Source organism: Danio rerio, chromosome 18 (assembly GCF_049306965.1).
Source record: "Danio rerio strain Tuebingen ecotype United States chromosome 18, GRCz12tu, whole genome shotgun sequence".
Lineage (NCBI taxonomy): Eukaryota > Metazoa > Chordata > Actinopteri > Cypriniformes > Danionidae > Danio > Danio rerio.
Window position 1 is genome coordinate 54,007,501 of NC_133193.1, and position 17,500 is coordinate 54,025,000.

A 17,500-nucleotide genomic window follows, 5' to 3' on the forward strand; every position below is an offset into this window, starting at 1 on the left:
ACAGCAGAATAATCTGACACTGGGGTGTGAATAAAGCAGCTTTCACTTCGACATGAGATGATTCCTCTCCTCCAGTGTCAGGTTATTCTGCTGTTTAAGGTCAATCTCTCCTCAGTCTGAACACAACACTATCTGCTGTGCTTCTTAAACTCATAAGTGAGAGTAAACGGTGAGTGAATATCCCGTGTGAACTCCCCCTCTAGCTAATGCGAGTGTGTGTGAGTGTGTGTGTGTGTGTGTGTGTGTGTGTGTGTGTGTGTGTGTGTGTGTGTGATCACTCCTGAAGGGAAGCGCTGTGATGTTGACCATCATGCTGGATTCACTCCTCTAACATCCTCCACTCACGTCAGTCATCTCACACCTGATCATGTGACATCACTTCCTGTACATCTATTAATAAACACCACAGTCAGGACATCAGCTGATCACTTCCTGCCATTCTGATACCGCTCTATACAGATGCATTGTGGGAGCACTCAAACAGACTCAGTGAACACTGTATACAGGCTGAGGTCTGACAGAGAACAGCGCTCATATGCATCTACAGCGATCCAGCGGGGGATATACAATCATCTAATTACATTAAAGCAGTTGAACACTGCTCTGCTCAGGTGTGTGTGTTCAGGACGACACCATGATGAAGGTGAGGGGTTGTTTAGCTCAGATCTCTCCCTCAGTGGAGTCTCTGGTCAGCAGTGAGCAGCCCGGGTCCGTCCGGCCGCCAGCAGCTGCACACACTCACTGCTGAAGAGGAGCTCTCACACACAGACGCTCCATTCACACACACACACACACACACACACACACACACACACACACACACACACACACACACACACACACACACACACACACACACACACACACACACACACACACTATCACTCTGTCTCTCTGTCTCCGAACACTTGAACATCATGTACTGCTAATGATGAAGAATGTTTCTGACAATCAACAATATTTTTACAATAAATAATATACTGTATATGTACACACACGCACGCACGCACGCACGCACGCACGCACACACACACACACACACACACACACAACCAGTCAAATGTTGAGGGTCAGTTTTTTTTTTAATTATTGATTTTATTTAATAATTTAAATGCAATTATTCATTATTCTGTTCAAGGCGGCATTTATTAAAAGTATAAATGTGTTAAATACCTATTTAATAAATATCTATCCATTACTCCATCTATTTTCAAAATAAATCACTACTATAGTCATTATTGCTTGTATTACTTTTACCATTATTATTAATAACAACAACAAAAATAATAATAATATAATAATAATAACTACAATAAAATTATTATTAATAATAACAATAATATATTAATAATATTAATATTAACAACAACAATAATAATATTATAATAAAAACTACAATCATAATATTAATAATAAAAAATGATGATAATAATAATAACAACAACCACAATTAAAATATTAATAACAACAATAATATAATAATAACAACAACTACAATGATAAAATTAATAATAATAATAACAACAACCACAATTAAAATATTAATAACAACAATAATATAATAATAACAACAACTACAATTATAATATTAATAACAACAATAATATAATAATAACAACAACAACTACAATTATAATAATAATAATAATATAACAACAACAATAATATTAACAACATTAATAATAATATTAATAAGAACTATAATAATAATAATAATATTAATATTAACAACAACAATAATAATATTATAATAAAAACTACAATCATAATATTAATAATAAAAATGATGATAATAATAATAACAACAACCACAACAACTACAATTAAAATATTAATAATAACAATAACATAATAATAACAACAACAACTACAATTATAATAATGATAATAATATAACAACAACAACAATATTAACAACATTAATAATAATATTAATAAGAACTATAATAATATAGTAATAATAATATAATAATAATAATAATAATAATAAATAGAGTGATTTCTGAAGGATCATGTGACTCTGCAGCTATAAAATCATCTTTAAATTATTCACTGGAATAAATGATTAAATCAAATGATAATCAACTGCTGAACAGATATTTTATACTGCAATAACAGTTCACAGTGTGTTCTGTATTTATAAGAAGCTGATTTAAAAACATTTAAACATCACACTGACCCCAAACTGATGACCAGTAGAGTATAGCACTATACCTGGATATCACACTACTACAGTATAATACCTGCAGGTGAGCTGTGTGTGTACACCGCACTTCTCTGATGTTGACCGGCATGTAATGATGTGCAGCGTATGAGGAGCTTCAGAAGAACTGAGCAGAACACACACACACACACACACGCACACACACACACACATGCACACACGCACGCACGCACGCACGCATGCATGCACGCAGAGGCACAGTGGGCAGCATGATCGCCTCACAGCACTCAGGTCTCAGGTTTGAGCCTCAGCTGGGTCAGTTGGTGTTTCTGTGTGGAGTTTGCATGTTCTCCCCGTGTTGGCGTGGGTTTCCTCCGGGTGCTCCGGTTTCCCCCACAGTCCAAACACATGCGCTATAGGGGAACTGATCAACTACACTGGCCGTAGTGTATGAGTGAATGAGTGTGTATGGGTGTTTCCCAGTACTGGGTTGCAGCTGGCAGGGCATCCGCTATGTAACACAGAATAGTTGGCGGTTCATTCTGCTGTGGCGACCCCCTGATGAATAAGGGTCTAAGCTGAGGGAATGAATGAATACTGAAGACAGCTATTTATTCAATGTGTGCAGCTGAATGCTGTCCCTCCAGCACTGCACATATGATGGACATTTCCCTCTGCTGCACTCATCAAAGCTTGTGACTGGTTTATTATTAATATATAATCAGTTTACGCTTGTTCTATTGCTCATTTCACTATGACTATTGTCCTAAAGCAGCTTTACAGAGCGGTGCATGATATTACATTATTACACAGAGCAGAATGTTCAGCATAGGGTGGAGCGTAGATAAACGCTGGCGGTTCATTCCACTGTGGTGACCCCTGCTTAATAAAGGGACTAAGCCGAAAAGAAAGTGCCTGAATGAGTATATAAACACAGTTCAGCTACAGTGTATATGTACACACGTCTGATTCTGAGAGCTGCATGATCTGTGTGCATATCCATTTTCCTGCATGCGTGTGTGTGTGTGTGTGTTGTTTACATTCACCCGTCTGCCATCATCATGCTGCTGTTTCTCCTGTTTTCATGACACTTGTGACGGCAGGTGATCATGTGTTCTGAACAGCACACACACGGGTTCATGTTCAGTGTAAGTGTATGAATCCTCATCTGCTCCAGCATCATGACGCTCAGAGTGACGGCAGATAATGCACTCCGGCGCTGTCAGCTGCTGTCGGGGATGAGCAGAGCGGCGGGCTCCAGCAGTACAGTACAGGGGAGAACGCTACACAGGCGGCGTGTTTACATGGAGACGGCAGGAGCAGGCCTCAAACCCTCACAGCATCAGCATCACTGCGCTTATATAAGAGGACGAGACGCTGCTCTGTCTGGCCTTCACACACACACACACACACACACACACACACAATGCATGCAGCAGCAGCAGGAGGAAGAGGTGGAGGATGGGCTACTTACAGGAGGACTCAGTGCCGAACATGGCTGATCCAGGAGCTGTGGTGGAGCGGCGTCACACTGCAGGGGTCATCAACACACACACACACACACACACACACACACCGACCGGCTGACCGACCGCTGCTGCTGTGTCCAGAGCTGATCCCAGAGCTGCAGAGCACAGCCACGCTTCAGCAGCAGACAAAAGCCCAGCACACACACGCACACGCGCATGCACGCACGCTGACGTCACCAAACACACACACTGACGCGCAGAGAGAGATGCTGAGGAGGAGGAGGAGAGAGAGCAGGAGGAGGAGCCAGCCAATCACAGCGCACGCAAACACACAGAGAGACACACACACACACACACAGAGGGAAAGAAACATATACACACAGAGATATACAGAGAGAGAGAGAGAGAGAGAGAGAGAGAGAGAGAGAGAGAGAGAGAGAGAGACACGCACACACACACAAATGTGCACATACAGAGAAACAAACAAATGTACACACAAAAAGAAACCACACACACACAGATATACACAGAGAAACACACAGAGACAAACACATGCACACGCACACGCACACACACAAAGAAACAAATGCACAGATAGAGATATACACATTCACACACATTAAATACACACAGAGAGAAATCACAGACACACACACACACGCAGACACACACGCGCAGACACACACACACACAAATGCAAACATGCACATACACAAATTGAGAGAGACACACACATTGAGAAAACAAAAGCAAACACACGCAGTTAAACACAATGCATGCCCATTTGCGCGTACAAACACACACACACACACACACACAGAAAAAAGGCTCATTAATCAACACATTAAATCATCTGTCCAGCTGATAAACTCTGTCATTAACACACACACACACTTTAATAAACACACTGCATCATCATCATCATCATCATCATCAATAAAAGCAGGCGTGAGCACCTGATAAACACTTGTTGCGACTGAACATCAACATTAACATATAAAGAAGTGAAAATAATAGTGAAATCATATTAGAAGCCCAATGACTATTAATAATAATAATAATATTAATAATGATATTAGTGTGAATATAACCAACTCTAGCTGACTGTGTAACTGTATATGTAAGCACTGAGTGATATCGACTGCATGCTTTCCATGACTCAGGTTATCAGCGTGTAATAATTCATGCTTTAGAGTTATGAAAACATGTGAAGAGTGTCAGATGAAGTGTGCACACCGAGGTGAAGCTGCTTTTATATTCACACATTCCTTCATTATAGAGCAGTGACAGCTTGTGAGACGCTCTCTATATGACCGGGTCTGAAACGGCACGCAAGAATGACTTCAACCCCACATCAGCAATATTGAACTGACTGTAGATCATGCTGTACTGTGACATTCGTCGGCTGATAATGTGACTTACCGATCCACAACTTGCAAAGAATACTGTTCTGCAGCTGACTAATGTTAACTACACACAATAAACCATTATATGTCATTTACATTCATTAACACTAGTAGCATGTGTGAAGAGCACGGTGTTAGAGGAAGTGTACTGAACGTCACACGCCGTTGAGCTAGAACTCTCTCCTGTCATTCAGAGTTGAGGTATGGTCAGTTTTATATTTGCACAATGTGAATGTCTCATTAATAATATTTCAGTAATGTATTGTTTGCAAATTCTAAACAGGGAAATCATATTAGCAGCCAGGAACAGCACTGTTCAGTCAATTAATAGAGCTAACGCTGTTTTTGTCATACTTGCATGCCGTTTCAGACCCAATATTAGCCAATATATAGCGAGCGCTGTCACTGTTCAAGAGCTGCCCTTTCCTTCCTCTTTGACTCAGAGCAGATGCTGTGTCCACACAATGTCCTGCCCGCAAGCCTAACCTTAACCCTATTAATGAAGATCATCTAAACACCACTTCATGATCACCAGACTGAACAAACCTCAACATGTAGAGCTCATACTGAGAAATGATGGAGCTTATGATCCCTCCTGAGCAGCAGCAGTGCAGTATACAGTACATCATCATCATAACACTGATCATAATATGACGAGCTGCTGACCGACACGTGTCGCGTCCATGTTCAGCGCCCATACTCAATCTCTTACTCACCTCAGTCCCCTCACTCACTAACTAGTGCACTGTCGTGTAGGACACAGCAGGAGAACGCGTGTATTAATGTTAATAACACACCTGACTGGGCGCAGATCTGAATGTCGAGCACCTCAGAGCAGCTAGCATTGCTAACACACAACAACACCTGAAGTTCGGAAAGCGGGAAAGCGAGAGTCTAGCCATGAACACACTTCACTGAGAGAGAGTGTGTGTGTGAGGACAGAAGCAGCAGTCCGTCATCTGCGTTCTCACCTGCAGTTTGACGATCGCTAGATCAACGTGGCACGACAGAAAACAGCAGCAGAAGAAAGACAGCAGACATGACACGACACACAATGAAGACACGCCCTCTCAGCGCAGACCCCGCCCATCTTCTTATAAACCCCGCCTGAATGATGACGCGGATATCTCGGTATTGGCCCCTCCCCCACTCTCTGTACAGCTGTTATGGGGAATGATGACAATAATGCACATTAATACTAAGATAAACGCAATTTTACACACTTATTTGATCATTTGTGCTTTATTTATGAAAATATGAATATTTTATTTCACACAAACACACATATATATATTCCCACTACAATAATGCAATAATAGCATAATAATAATATTTCTCCATCCCTGAACATTCCCCGTTATAAGACTCTATATACGCTTTTGTAACATTACTTATGATTTGATTAGATTGACACCCTTTTGCTATTGTTTGGGGATTAAAGATGTTTTTAATTTTGTTAAACTAGAGAGAATCAGACACACAATTACAGTAATTTATAGATTATTTAATCTTAATTAAGATTATTTTTATGAAGTGAAATGTCTTCTTTGCTCCTCCAGAATTATCATTATTCCCACTAATAATCAACTTCATCTTGAACATTTATTATTATTATTATTATTTGTATTTTGTTTAGTTTATTTGATAATTCTGTGATTTTACTGTGCAATTTCGTCTGGATGCAGGCTGTATGTTTGTTTGTATGTGCATGTTGTTGTGTTTAGTTTAGAGTTTGTGCATTGATCAGTAATTCTACAGGCTTTCTGTACTATAAAAATAATAATCTTAACAATTGCCACATGAAATCTTTATTCTTTGCCACTGTCCTTCAGTCTGCTGGGCTTTACTCATTTGACAGCAAAATATTTCCCTAATTTCAAACAGAATCACATTCAGTATCATCATCATCATCATCTCCTATTGTCTGATATATTTATTAATACATTTTAACAGTATGAATAAGTGTGTTGTTTAATTGTGATGTGAACGCATCTGTATAATACACATATTTATTTAACACATATATAATGACAGGTCATTTTCATGTGCTGCATCTGTTTATTCATGTGTTTAAATCACTTTTATAAATGAAGTCTGATGCAGACAGCGGAACGGGACGCCGTCACACAACAGAACACTAAAGGAGGTTACATTTTGTACATGCTGCTGTGTATTTAATCATACTATATGAAAAAAGAGAGTTATGGTAAGTAAAAACTCCATAGTCGCAATGTTAATACAACGTCTACACCACCATAAACACATTTCTACACAGTATTTTTATTTTAAACCTAAACTATACAACACTAGACAGTCTACTGTAATAAAATGATGCACAGTGGTCAGTGCAGTCACTATAGTCAGTGCAGCATGCTGGAGCACTCATTAACAGACAGAACAGTTGTACATATTATAATATACAGTATAATACACTTTATTACAGTAATGAAACACTGCAGCATTTATTATAAATTCATAAACGTGGGTTGTTTTTAACCCAGATGTCAGTAACAGTGCCATTTGTCTTGTTATTATGATCATTATTAATTATTATTAACAGAAGAGCAGTGAGTCACTGATTTAATGTTGAAGCTATTGAGGGAAAACACAACATATCCAGCCAGATTTTATATGATTTCTAATTGTACAGAAAAATGTCGACTGTCTGATTGTGTCTGTGAGTAATCTGTACATTTATCACACAAATGCCATTAGCTAAAATAACAATACAGAACACCTAAACACCGCGGACTCCAGTCGCTGCTGCGCCTCTGGGTATCATTAAAGGCACTCATAAAGTCTACAATACATCATTTAAGCATTATTCACATAAGGAAGAACAATAAAAAGCATAATATTCATGAAATGCGATAAAATCCGCGTGAGTTTGTATTCAGAGTGTTTATTATCGTGAAAGCGTCTTCCCGTCTGGATTTCTGGATGCGTCGTGACGTCAGCGCGTCCTGACCTCTCGCGAGCGCAGGAAACTGGAGCAGCGACAAACTCTCGCTGTTAATTTTTGTTTTAACTCTTTTTTTACCCGTTAGTTATTGTTTTGTGAGCTCAGACCGGCCGTCGAAAGACTTTATTCGCGGCTAGTATCGTTTAAAGGGCGCTTTGGGCTTTTAAAGTGGTCGATTTGTACTTTTATCCCGGTGTTTTTCCTCATGGATCAGATGGTGACGCGTCAGAATAATTGACACCAATAAACGCGTTTCCTTTATTCATATTTCCATAAAGCAACACGTCGCTAAGCGCCGCTTTTAACTCTTGATTTTAAACGCGAAACTCCTTTATTCCTGCGCTGAAGCGAGGATATTCGAGATTATTCCTACTTTAGCTGCTAATGCTAACTAGCGCAGGCCGCTGTTGGAGTTTATTTATATTTGAGTGTTTTTGTATTTATATGGGTTATATGTGTGTCTGAGAGTATGAATATTCATGAGAGCACGATGGAAATCTGTTATTGATCACTGATGTCTTCTCCATCACTTCGGGTCTGTAGTCATGAGTGATGTTTCTCACTCTTTATGAAGGCCTCGGGTATTTTCCTCGTTTTTCTTCATTATTTTCCTGCTCGTCTTCGTCAGAGCTCTTTCTTTTAGTGTCCGGGGACTCGTTTGACTCCTGCTGTCGAGTTTGATGGCTTGACGAACAATTAGCGCCATAGGTGATATTTTAAATGTGTTAGCTGTGATTGAACTGGACATAACCGAGAGAGGAGACCGAGATCCTGCTGATAATCAAGGTAAACAAACCACTGTACTGATCTGAGTCTGTGTTCTAGCAATCTCACCCCCAGTCTGATCTTTTCTCATCTCATCTGGTCTGATCTTCTGTCTGATCATCTGTCTGTTCTGATCTGATCTGGTCTGATCTTCTGTCTGTTTTTCATCTGATCTGGTCTGATCTTCTGTCTGATCTTCTGTCTGTTATTCATCTGATCTGGTCTGATCATCTGTCTGATCTTCTGTCTGTTATTCATCTGATCTTGTCTGATCTTCTGTCTGTTATTCATCTGATCTGGTCTGATCTTCTGTCTGGTCTTCTGTCTGTTATTCATCTGATCTGGTCTGATCATCTGTCTGATCTTCTGTCTGTTTTTCATCTGATCTGGTCTGATCTTCTGTCTGTTTTTCATCTGGTCTGATCTTCTGTCTGTTTTTCATCTGATCTGGTCTGATCTTCTGTCTGTTATTCATCCGATCTGGTCTGATCTTCTGTCTGTTATTCATCTGATCTGGTCTGATCTTCTGTCTGTTATTCATCTGATCTGGTCTGATCTTCTGTCTGTTATTCATCTGATCTGGTCTGATCTTCTGTCTGTTATTCATCTGATCTGGTCTGATCTTCTGTCTGTTTTTCATCTGATCTGGTCTGATCTTCTGTCTGTTTTTCATCCGATCTAGTCTGATCTTCTGTCTGTTTTTCATCTGATCTCGTCTGATCTTCTGTCTGTTATTCATCTGATCTGGTCTGAACATCTGTCTGTTATTCATCTGATCTGGTCTGAACATCTGTCTGTTATTCATCTGATCTGGTCTGATCTTCTGTCTGTTATTCATCTGATCTGGTCTGATCTTCTGTCTGTTATTCATCTGATCTGGTCTGATCTTCTGTCTGTTATTCATCTGATCTGGTCTGTCTGTTATTCATCTGATCTGGTCTGATCTTCTGTCTGTTATTCATCTGATCTGGTCTGATCTTCTGTCTGTTATTCATCCGATCTGGTCTGTCTTATTCATCTAATCTGGTCTGATCTTCTGTCTGTTATTCATCCGATCTGGTCTGATCTTCTGTCTGTTATTCATCCGATCTGGTCTGATCTTCTGTCTGTTATTCATCCGATCTGGTCTGATCTTCTGTCTGTTATTCATCCGATCTGGTGTGATCTTCTGTCTGTTATTCATCCGATCTGGTCTGATCTTCTGTCTGTTTTTCATCCGAACTGGTCTGATCTTCTGTCTGTTATTCATCCGATCTGGTGTGATCTTCTGTCTGTTATTCATCCGATCTGGTCTGATCTTCTGTCTGTTTTTCATCCGAACTGGTCTGATCTTCTGTCTGTTATTCATCCGATCTGGTCTGATCATCTGTCTGTTTTTAATCTGATCTGGTCTGATCTTCTGTCTGTTATTCATCCGATCTGGTCTGATCTTCTGTCTGTTATTCATCTGATCTAGTCTGATCTTCTGTCTGTTTTTCATCTGATCTGGTCTGATCTTCTGTCTGTTATTCATCTGATCTGGTTTGATCTTCTGTCTGTTTTTCATCTGTTCTGGTCTGATCTTCTGTCTGTTATCCATCTGATCTGGTCTGATCTTCTGTCTGTTTTTCATCTGATCTGGTCTGATAATCTGTCTGTTTTTCATCTGATCTGGTCTGATCTTCTGTCTGTTTTTCATCTGATCTGGTCTGATAATCTGTCTGTTTTTCATCTGATCTGGTCTGATCTTCTGTCTGTTTTTCATCTGATCTGGTCTGATCTTCTGTCTGTTTTTCATCTGATCTGGTCTGATCGTCTGTGCATGCAGATGATGTGCGAGGTGATGCCCACCATCAGTGAGGCGGAGGTCTGCAGTGCGGGCGGGGCTCTGGGCTCCGGGTCCCCAGTGCAGACGGACTCTGAGGGCCACTTTGAGTCTCTGATGGTGTCGATGCTGGAGGAGCGAGACCGGCTGCTGGACACACTGCGGGAAACACAGGAGAACCTGTGTGTGGCCCAGAGCAAACTCCACGAGATCAGCCACGAGAGAGACTCACTGCAGAGACAGCTGAACAGCGCACTGCCACAGGTGGAGCACTCACTCATTCACCCATTCACTCACTCAATAATTAATTTGTTCACTCACTCACCCACTAACTCATTCATGTACTCACTCACTCACTCACTCACTCACTCACTCACTCACTCACTCACTCACTCACTCACTCACTCACTCACTCACTCATTTATGTACTCACTCACTCACTCACTCATTCATTCATGTACTCACTCACTCACCCACTAACTTATTCATTTATTCACCAACTCACACTGCAGACCGTCACTCACTAATTCATTCACTCACTCATTTGCTCGCTTTTACATTCATTCATTCATTCACTCATTCACTCATTTACTCACTCTGTCACTCGTTATGTGAGTTGTGAATCGAGCTGCAGTGGATCTCGTCTGCAATACTGATCATTTCTGACGGGTTTGGGGGAAGTGAAAATGTTGTTCTTGTAAACTGATGGGAAATTAAATATTGAGTCTGAATCCTCATCTCTGTGTGTGTGTGTGTGTGTGTGTGTGTGTGTGTGTGTGTGTGTGTGTGTGTGTGTGTGTGTGTGTGTGTGTGTGTGTGTGTGTGTGTGTGTGTGTGTGTGTGTGTGTGTGTGTGTGTGTGTGTGTGTGTGTGTGTGTGTGTGGTGTTTCCTGCACTGAAGGAGTTTGCTGCTCTGACGAAGGAAGTGAACATGTGTCGAGAGCAACTGCTGGAGCGAGAGGAGGAGATTGCAGAGCTGAAGGCCGAGAGGAACAACACACGCGTGAGTACACACACACACACACACACACACACACACAAACACACACAAACACTGAGTCACATGCTCTCTTATTCTCGCACACTGCTGAAATGCTGGAAACCTGTAACCATTGAGTTAGTCAGAAAAGCCAACACTATGGAGATCAATGGTTACAGGTTTCCAGCATTCTTCAAAGTATCTTCTTTAGTGTTCAACAGAGGAAAGAAGCTCATTTAGGTTTGAAACGACTGAAGGCTGAGTAAAGGATGACAGAAATGAAATGTTTGTGTGAACACACCCTTTAATGATGTGTGTGTGTGTGTGTGTGTGTGTGTCCATCAGCTGCTGCTGGAGCATCTGGAGTGTCTGGTGTCTCGACACGAGCGCTCCCTCAGGATGACGGTGGTGAAGCGGCAGGCTCAGTCTCCAGCCGGCGTCTCCAGCGAGGTGGAAGTGCTCAAAGCCCTCAAATCCCTCTTTGAGCACCACAAGGCCCTGGATGAGAAGGTGGAGTGTGTGTCTGTTTGTGTGCATGTGTGTTTCTGAGAGCGTCACTTCATGTGTGTGTGTGTGTGTGTGTGTTTGTGTGTGTTTGATCAGGTGCGTGAGCGTCTGCGTGTGGCGTTGGAGAGATGCAGCATTCTGGAGGAGCAGCTGACGGCCTCACACAAAGAGGTCAGAACACACACTTCACATGCGCGCACACACACACACACACACACACACACACACACACACACTGGCTCATATCAACACAAACACATGCACACTTTATACACACACTTCACATATACATATTCGCACATACACACTCTTACACACACACACACACACAGACCATACTTTTTCACACAATCTCACGCACACACTGCAGTACAGCCACAGGACCCCTCCCTCTTCTGAGTGCTTGTGTGTGTGTGTGTGTGTGTGTGTGTGTGTGTGTGTGTGTGTGTGTGTGCAGCTTATGTTCATGAAGGAGCAGAACAGTCAGAAGAAGCTGATTATCGACGCATCAGCAGAAATCAACCACAGCTCTGATGCCACGCCAAATGCTAACGGCAAGGTGAACACCACACACACACACACACACACACACACACACACACCCATAACGATGAAAGCTTGTTGATGAAACCCAAACAGACTTGTTGGATGAGCCGTTATGGATCAGCTTATTCAACTCTCAGCATGGCTGATCCGGGCGTCTGCAGGCAGGGTGTGTGAGGTTATCATTTTCAGTAATTCTGAATATCGTGCGGAGTGTGTCTCTGCACTCGTGTCTTCAGGGATTCAGGAGATCTTGAAGAAATGTAAAGCAGATTAGAGTCATTAAGACATGATTCAGAGCAGCTGATTCAGTCTGGAGTGAGGAGTCGCTGTGTTTGATTCAGATGACTCGATCTGCAGCAGTGTTCAGTAAACGGTGTGACTCTACTGTCTCATATACACTGCTCAGCATATATAGGTACACCCCTCACACATCATCCATCCATCCATTCATCCATTCACAGATCTCTCTGTTATATTCATATTGTTAATTGAAGGCTCTGCAATATCATATCTGTGCATGAACACTAGATCAGTCAGTGCTGAAGCCAAATCTGGAGCTGATCTAGCAAAATACCTTATGATAATGTTCCGAAAACAAGCACAGCCAAATATATATATATGTGTTATAGAGGAATATTACATACAGATTTAATTACCAGGAACAATCAAGAGAAGCAAAAACATGAAAAATTGAGCTGAGATTTTGTAGGTTGTACTTTTAGCGATGTTTAGCTTGAATTTAATTGTTCGCTTCAATTTGTACATATGTTTGGTGACTGAAATATGATTTTAATAAATATATCTGCTCAACAAATCTGTTTTGTTTAAATGCACCTAAATACATCGCCTACATCCACTGAGAGATGGAGGAACATGTTCATTTTCTAAATGCGCTGTACTGTAGGTCATAAATCTAAAACACACACACACACACACACACACACACACACTCATTCACTCATTCATTCTCCTTCAGCTTAGTCCATTTATTCATCAGGGGTCGCCACAGCGGAATGAACCACCAACTATTCCAGCATATGTTTTATACAGTGGATGCCCTTCCAGCTGCAACCCAGTACTGGGAAACACCCATACACACTCATTCACACACACACACACACTCATACACTACGGCCAGTGTAGTTGATCAGTTCCCCTATAGCGCATGTGTTTGGACTGTGGGGGAAACCGGAGCACCCGGAGGAAACCCACACCAACACGGGGAGAACATGTATATAGTGTGTGTGTGTGTGTTTTCATGTGTGAATAGATGTTTGCATGTATTTACCCATTCTTGCATTGTGTGTGTGCGTGTCAGCAGCGTCTGTCAGACATATCCGTGGCTCTGGATGCGGGCAGTGTGTCTGAGGGGGATCTGCAGGAGCTGATGGAGCGTCAGAGTAAAGAGCTGCTGCTGCTGAAGGAGAGAGTGGCGTCTCTGATCAGCCGAGAGTCTGAGCTGGAGGAGGATCTGGACACGGCCCGCAGAGACCTCATCAAGAGTGAAGACGCCAACAGCCGACTGCAGAGAGACCTGCGAGAGGTGCACACACACACACACACACACAGACACACACACACACACACACACACACACACACACACACACACACACACACACAGACAGACACACACACACACAGACAGACAGACACACACACACACAGACAGACACACACACACACACACACACACACACACACACACAGACACACAGACACAGAAGCTTTGATAAGACACTTGTTTAATGTGTATTTTAGCTGTATACCCTCATTTCATTTTAACTGTGTGTGTGCTGTGGTCAGTCTCTAGCGCAGAAGGATGATATGGAGGAGCGCATCACCACGCTGGAGAAACGATACCTGTCGGCTCAGAGGGAAGCCACGTCTGTGCACGACCTCAACGACAAGCTGGAGAACGAGATCGCCAACAAGGACTCGCTGCTCTGCCAGGTCTGCACACTCGTTCATAACCACGAGAATCACTCGCGTGTGTGTGTGTGTGAGATTTAATCCGTGTGTGTGTGCAGCTGGAGGAGAAGAGCCGTCAGCTGCAGGAGAGGCTGGAGTTGGCGGAACAGAAGCTCCAGCAGACGCTCCGTAAGGCCGAGACGCTGCCCGAGGTGGAGGCAGAGCTGGCGCAGAGAGTCGTGGCCCTCACCAAGGTGTGTTATCACACACTTCAGCAGCGTGCCTTTCCCTAATGTTCTTACTTTGCAAACACATCATGGATGCGAGAGAGCAGCGCTGTCGCTGAGTGCAGTGGAGAAGGCTTCAGCTACTGTATTGTCTGTTATTATTGTCTCTTAATAACTTAATATTTATAAAACAGAGTGAAACAGACGGCAGAATGTGAAATGCTGTTTGCGTCTCGTGATTGGAGACAGACGAGTGGCTGAAACCTGTCGCTGATAACAGCCCCGTCATTTATTCTGTCAAGCTTTGTTTCCTCTGAGCTGATCTGAGGTCTGCACGGTGTAGCTCCATTGATTTATTGAACTGCAACTGTTCATTCAGTTAAAAGTTTGACACTGATCAGAACTTGAAGTGGCGACGAGCTCTTAAAATATTCTGAGAAGGTCTTAAAGTCTTAAAAAGGTATTGGAGTCGGCGCTGATAGCCTAGTGGTTAGTGCACCAACACATAGCACGAGGTGCTCATGGTGACCCGAGTTCGATTCCCAGCTTGACGTCCTTTGCCGAACTTTCTTCTATCCCTGCTCCCCACACTTTCCTGTCTCTAATCTCCACTGCCCTGACAATAAAGGTCAAACCCATAAACAGAATTATAAAAAGGTGCTGGACTTACCTTTAGCATTCCTGCATACACCCAGTGTCTGTCCAGCACCATCCAGCCAATCACAATCTGTGTGTGTGTGTGTGTGTGTGTGTGTGTGTGTGTCACAGGCGGAGGAGCGTCATGGGAATGTGGAGGAGCGTCTGCGGCAGATGGAGGCGCAATTGGAGGAGAAGAACCAGGAGCTGCTGAGGGTGAGGAGTGGAACACACACACACACACACAGCTAAAACACACACCACTCATACACACACTTGCATTGCTGAAATAATGTGTGTGTGTGTGATTGTTCCAGGCGCGTCAGCGGGAGAAGATGAACGAGGAGCACAACAAGCGTCTGTCGGAGACGGTGGACAAACTGCTGTCAGAGTCCAACGAGAGGCTGCAGCTGCACCTGAAGGAGCGCATGACGGCGCTGGAGGACAAGGTGCACACACACACACACACACACCTGACCATCAGAAAGACATGCACACACACAAACCTGACTATTAGATACACACACACACACACACACACCTCTCTGCTAGCTGCACACAGTTGGACTGGACCTTGAGGAAACTCTTTAATGATAGTCGGGTTCATCTGCATGTGGGATCAAGTTATTGACATCACGTGTGGAATTATAACACTCAAACACAAAGTCTCTAATTGTAGACGTGATGTCAGTATTTCCATTTACACGTTATTCTTCTCTACGCGATACTTCAGGCGGGAATTTGATCCCGTATCTGGGGTGTGTAGAATCGTCTTCTGACTGAGCTGTGTGTGTGCGTGCGTGTGTGTGTGTCCAGTCTTCAATGATGAGTTGCTCTGGGTTCTGATGCTGTGTTTGTCAGTGGTGTTGATGCTGACCTGCAGTACATTAATAATATAATCAATATCATGTTATTTATACATCATTATTATTATTATTATTATTATTATTATTATAAATTAAATGATTATATTAAATATAATGAAATAGATACATAATAATCAGTGTTACACTACTGTGCTGCAGAACGCCCTGATCCGAGACCTGGAGCACACCAAGAAGATGATCGAGGAGGCGCACCATGAGAAGGTGTGTGTGTGTGTGTGTGATGACCACTGTGTGTCTGTGCGTTCATGCTTGTGCGTGTGTGTTCAAACGGGTGCATTCATGTGTGTGTTTGCTCTTATGTGCTTGTATATATTATAAATTAAACGTGCATGTTCAAATGTGTGTGTGTGTGTGTGTGTGTTCATACATGTTCATGTGTGTGTGAGCGCAGGAGCAGCTGCTCATCCAGATCGAGACCATGAGGACGGAGCACGAGAGGGGCCGCAGTAGGAGCAACTCACTGCTGCATCATGGGTAATTCAGGGAATGGTGATGATGATGATGGTGATGATGGTGATGATGATGATGATGATGGTGATGGTGATGATGATGATGGTGATGATGATGGTGATGATGGTTATGATAGTGGTGGTGATGATGATGATGATGGTGATGATGATGATGATGATGGTGATGATGATGGTGATGATGGTGATGATGATGGTGATGATGATGGTGATGATGGTGATGATGATGATGATGATGGTGATGATGATGATGATGATGGTGATGATGATGATGATGGTGATGATGATGGTGATGATGGTGATGATGATGATGATGATGATGATGATGATGGTGATGATGATGATGGTGATGATGGTGATGATGATGATGATGATGGTGATGAAGATGATGGTGATGATGATGGTGATGATGGCGATGATGATGGTGATGATGATGATGATGGTGATGGTGATGATGATGATGATGGTGATGATGATGGTGATGATGGTTATGATAGTGGTGGTGATGATGATGATGATGGTGATGATGATGATGATGATGGTGATGATGATGGTGAAGAGGATGGTGATGGTGGTGATGATGATGGTGATGATGATGATGAAGATGATGGTGATGGTGAGGATGGTTATGTTTTCTCTGCTCCAGCCGTTCCCACATGAGCGGGACTCCAGATTTCCGGTACCCGGTGTCGGTGTCGTCAGCGATGGACAGTCAGTACAGCGGTGCGCTGGTGCTCAGGAGACCTCAGAAGGGGAGAGTGTCTGCACTCA

The 17,500-nt window shown here is 42.5% G+C and overlaps 2 protein-coding genes across 47 annotated transcripts in view; one reads left to right on the forward strand and one right to left on the reverse strand.

Moving 5' to 3' along the window:
• Positions 1 to 6,109, reverse strand: part of st7 (suppression of tumorigenicity 7) — a 13,451-nt gene extending 7,342 nt beyond the window's left edge. For 2 of the 4 annotated variants that reach the window (XM_073929564.1, XM_073929563.1), the window contains exon 1: positions 6,011 to 6,109. Coding sequence is in view for 2 of the 4 variants with exons in the window: in XM_073929562.1 (XP_073785663.1) it covers positions 3,639 to 3,660 (22 nt within the window). In the remaining 2 variants the exon portion in view is untranslated. Of the gene's footprint in view, positions 1 to 3,638; positions 3,903 to 6,010 lie in introns of all 4 variants that reach the window. The other 2 variants (XM_073929562.1, NM_001040336.1) reach the window with 2 other exon arrangements.
• Positions 6,110 to 7,999: 1,890 nt separating this feature from the next.
• The window catches only part of ppfia1 (PTPRF interacting protein alpha 1), a 20,379-nt gene continuing 10,878 nt past the window's right edge, over positions 8,000 to 17,500 (forward strand). For 21 of the 43 annotated variants that reach the window (XM_073928698.1, XM_073928727.1, XM_073928702.1 and 18 more), the window contains exons 1-14: positions 8,000 to 8,787; positions 10,574 to 10,834; positions 11,472 to 11,573; positions 11,895 to 12,059; positions 12,153 to 12,227; positions 12,514 to 12,615; positions 13,921 to 14,145; positions 14,408 to 14,554; positions 14,632 to 14,766; positions 15,508 to 15,591; positions 15,693 to 15,824; positions 16,401 to 16,463; positions 16,654 to 16,736; positions 17,376 to 17,500. The exon at positions 17,376 to 17,500 is cut by the window's right edge and continues 17 nt beyond it. In XM_073928698.1, coding sequence (XP_073784799.1) covers positions 10,574 to 10,834; positions 11,472 to 11,573; positions 11,895 to 12,059; positions 12,153 to 12,227; positions 12,514 to 12,615; positions 13,921 to 14,145; positions 14,408 to 14,554; positions 14,632 to 14,766; positions 15,508 to 15,591; positions 15,693 to 15,824; positions 16,401 to 16,463; positions 16,654 to 16,736; positions 17,376 to 17,500 — 1,699 coding nt within the window. In that variant the 5' untranslated portion in view covers positions 8,000 to 8,787. 43 annotated transcript variants of the gene reach the window in all.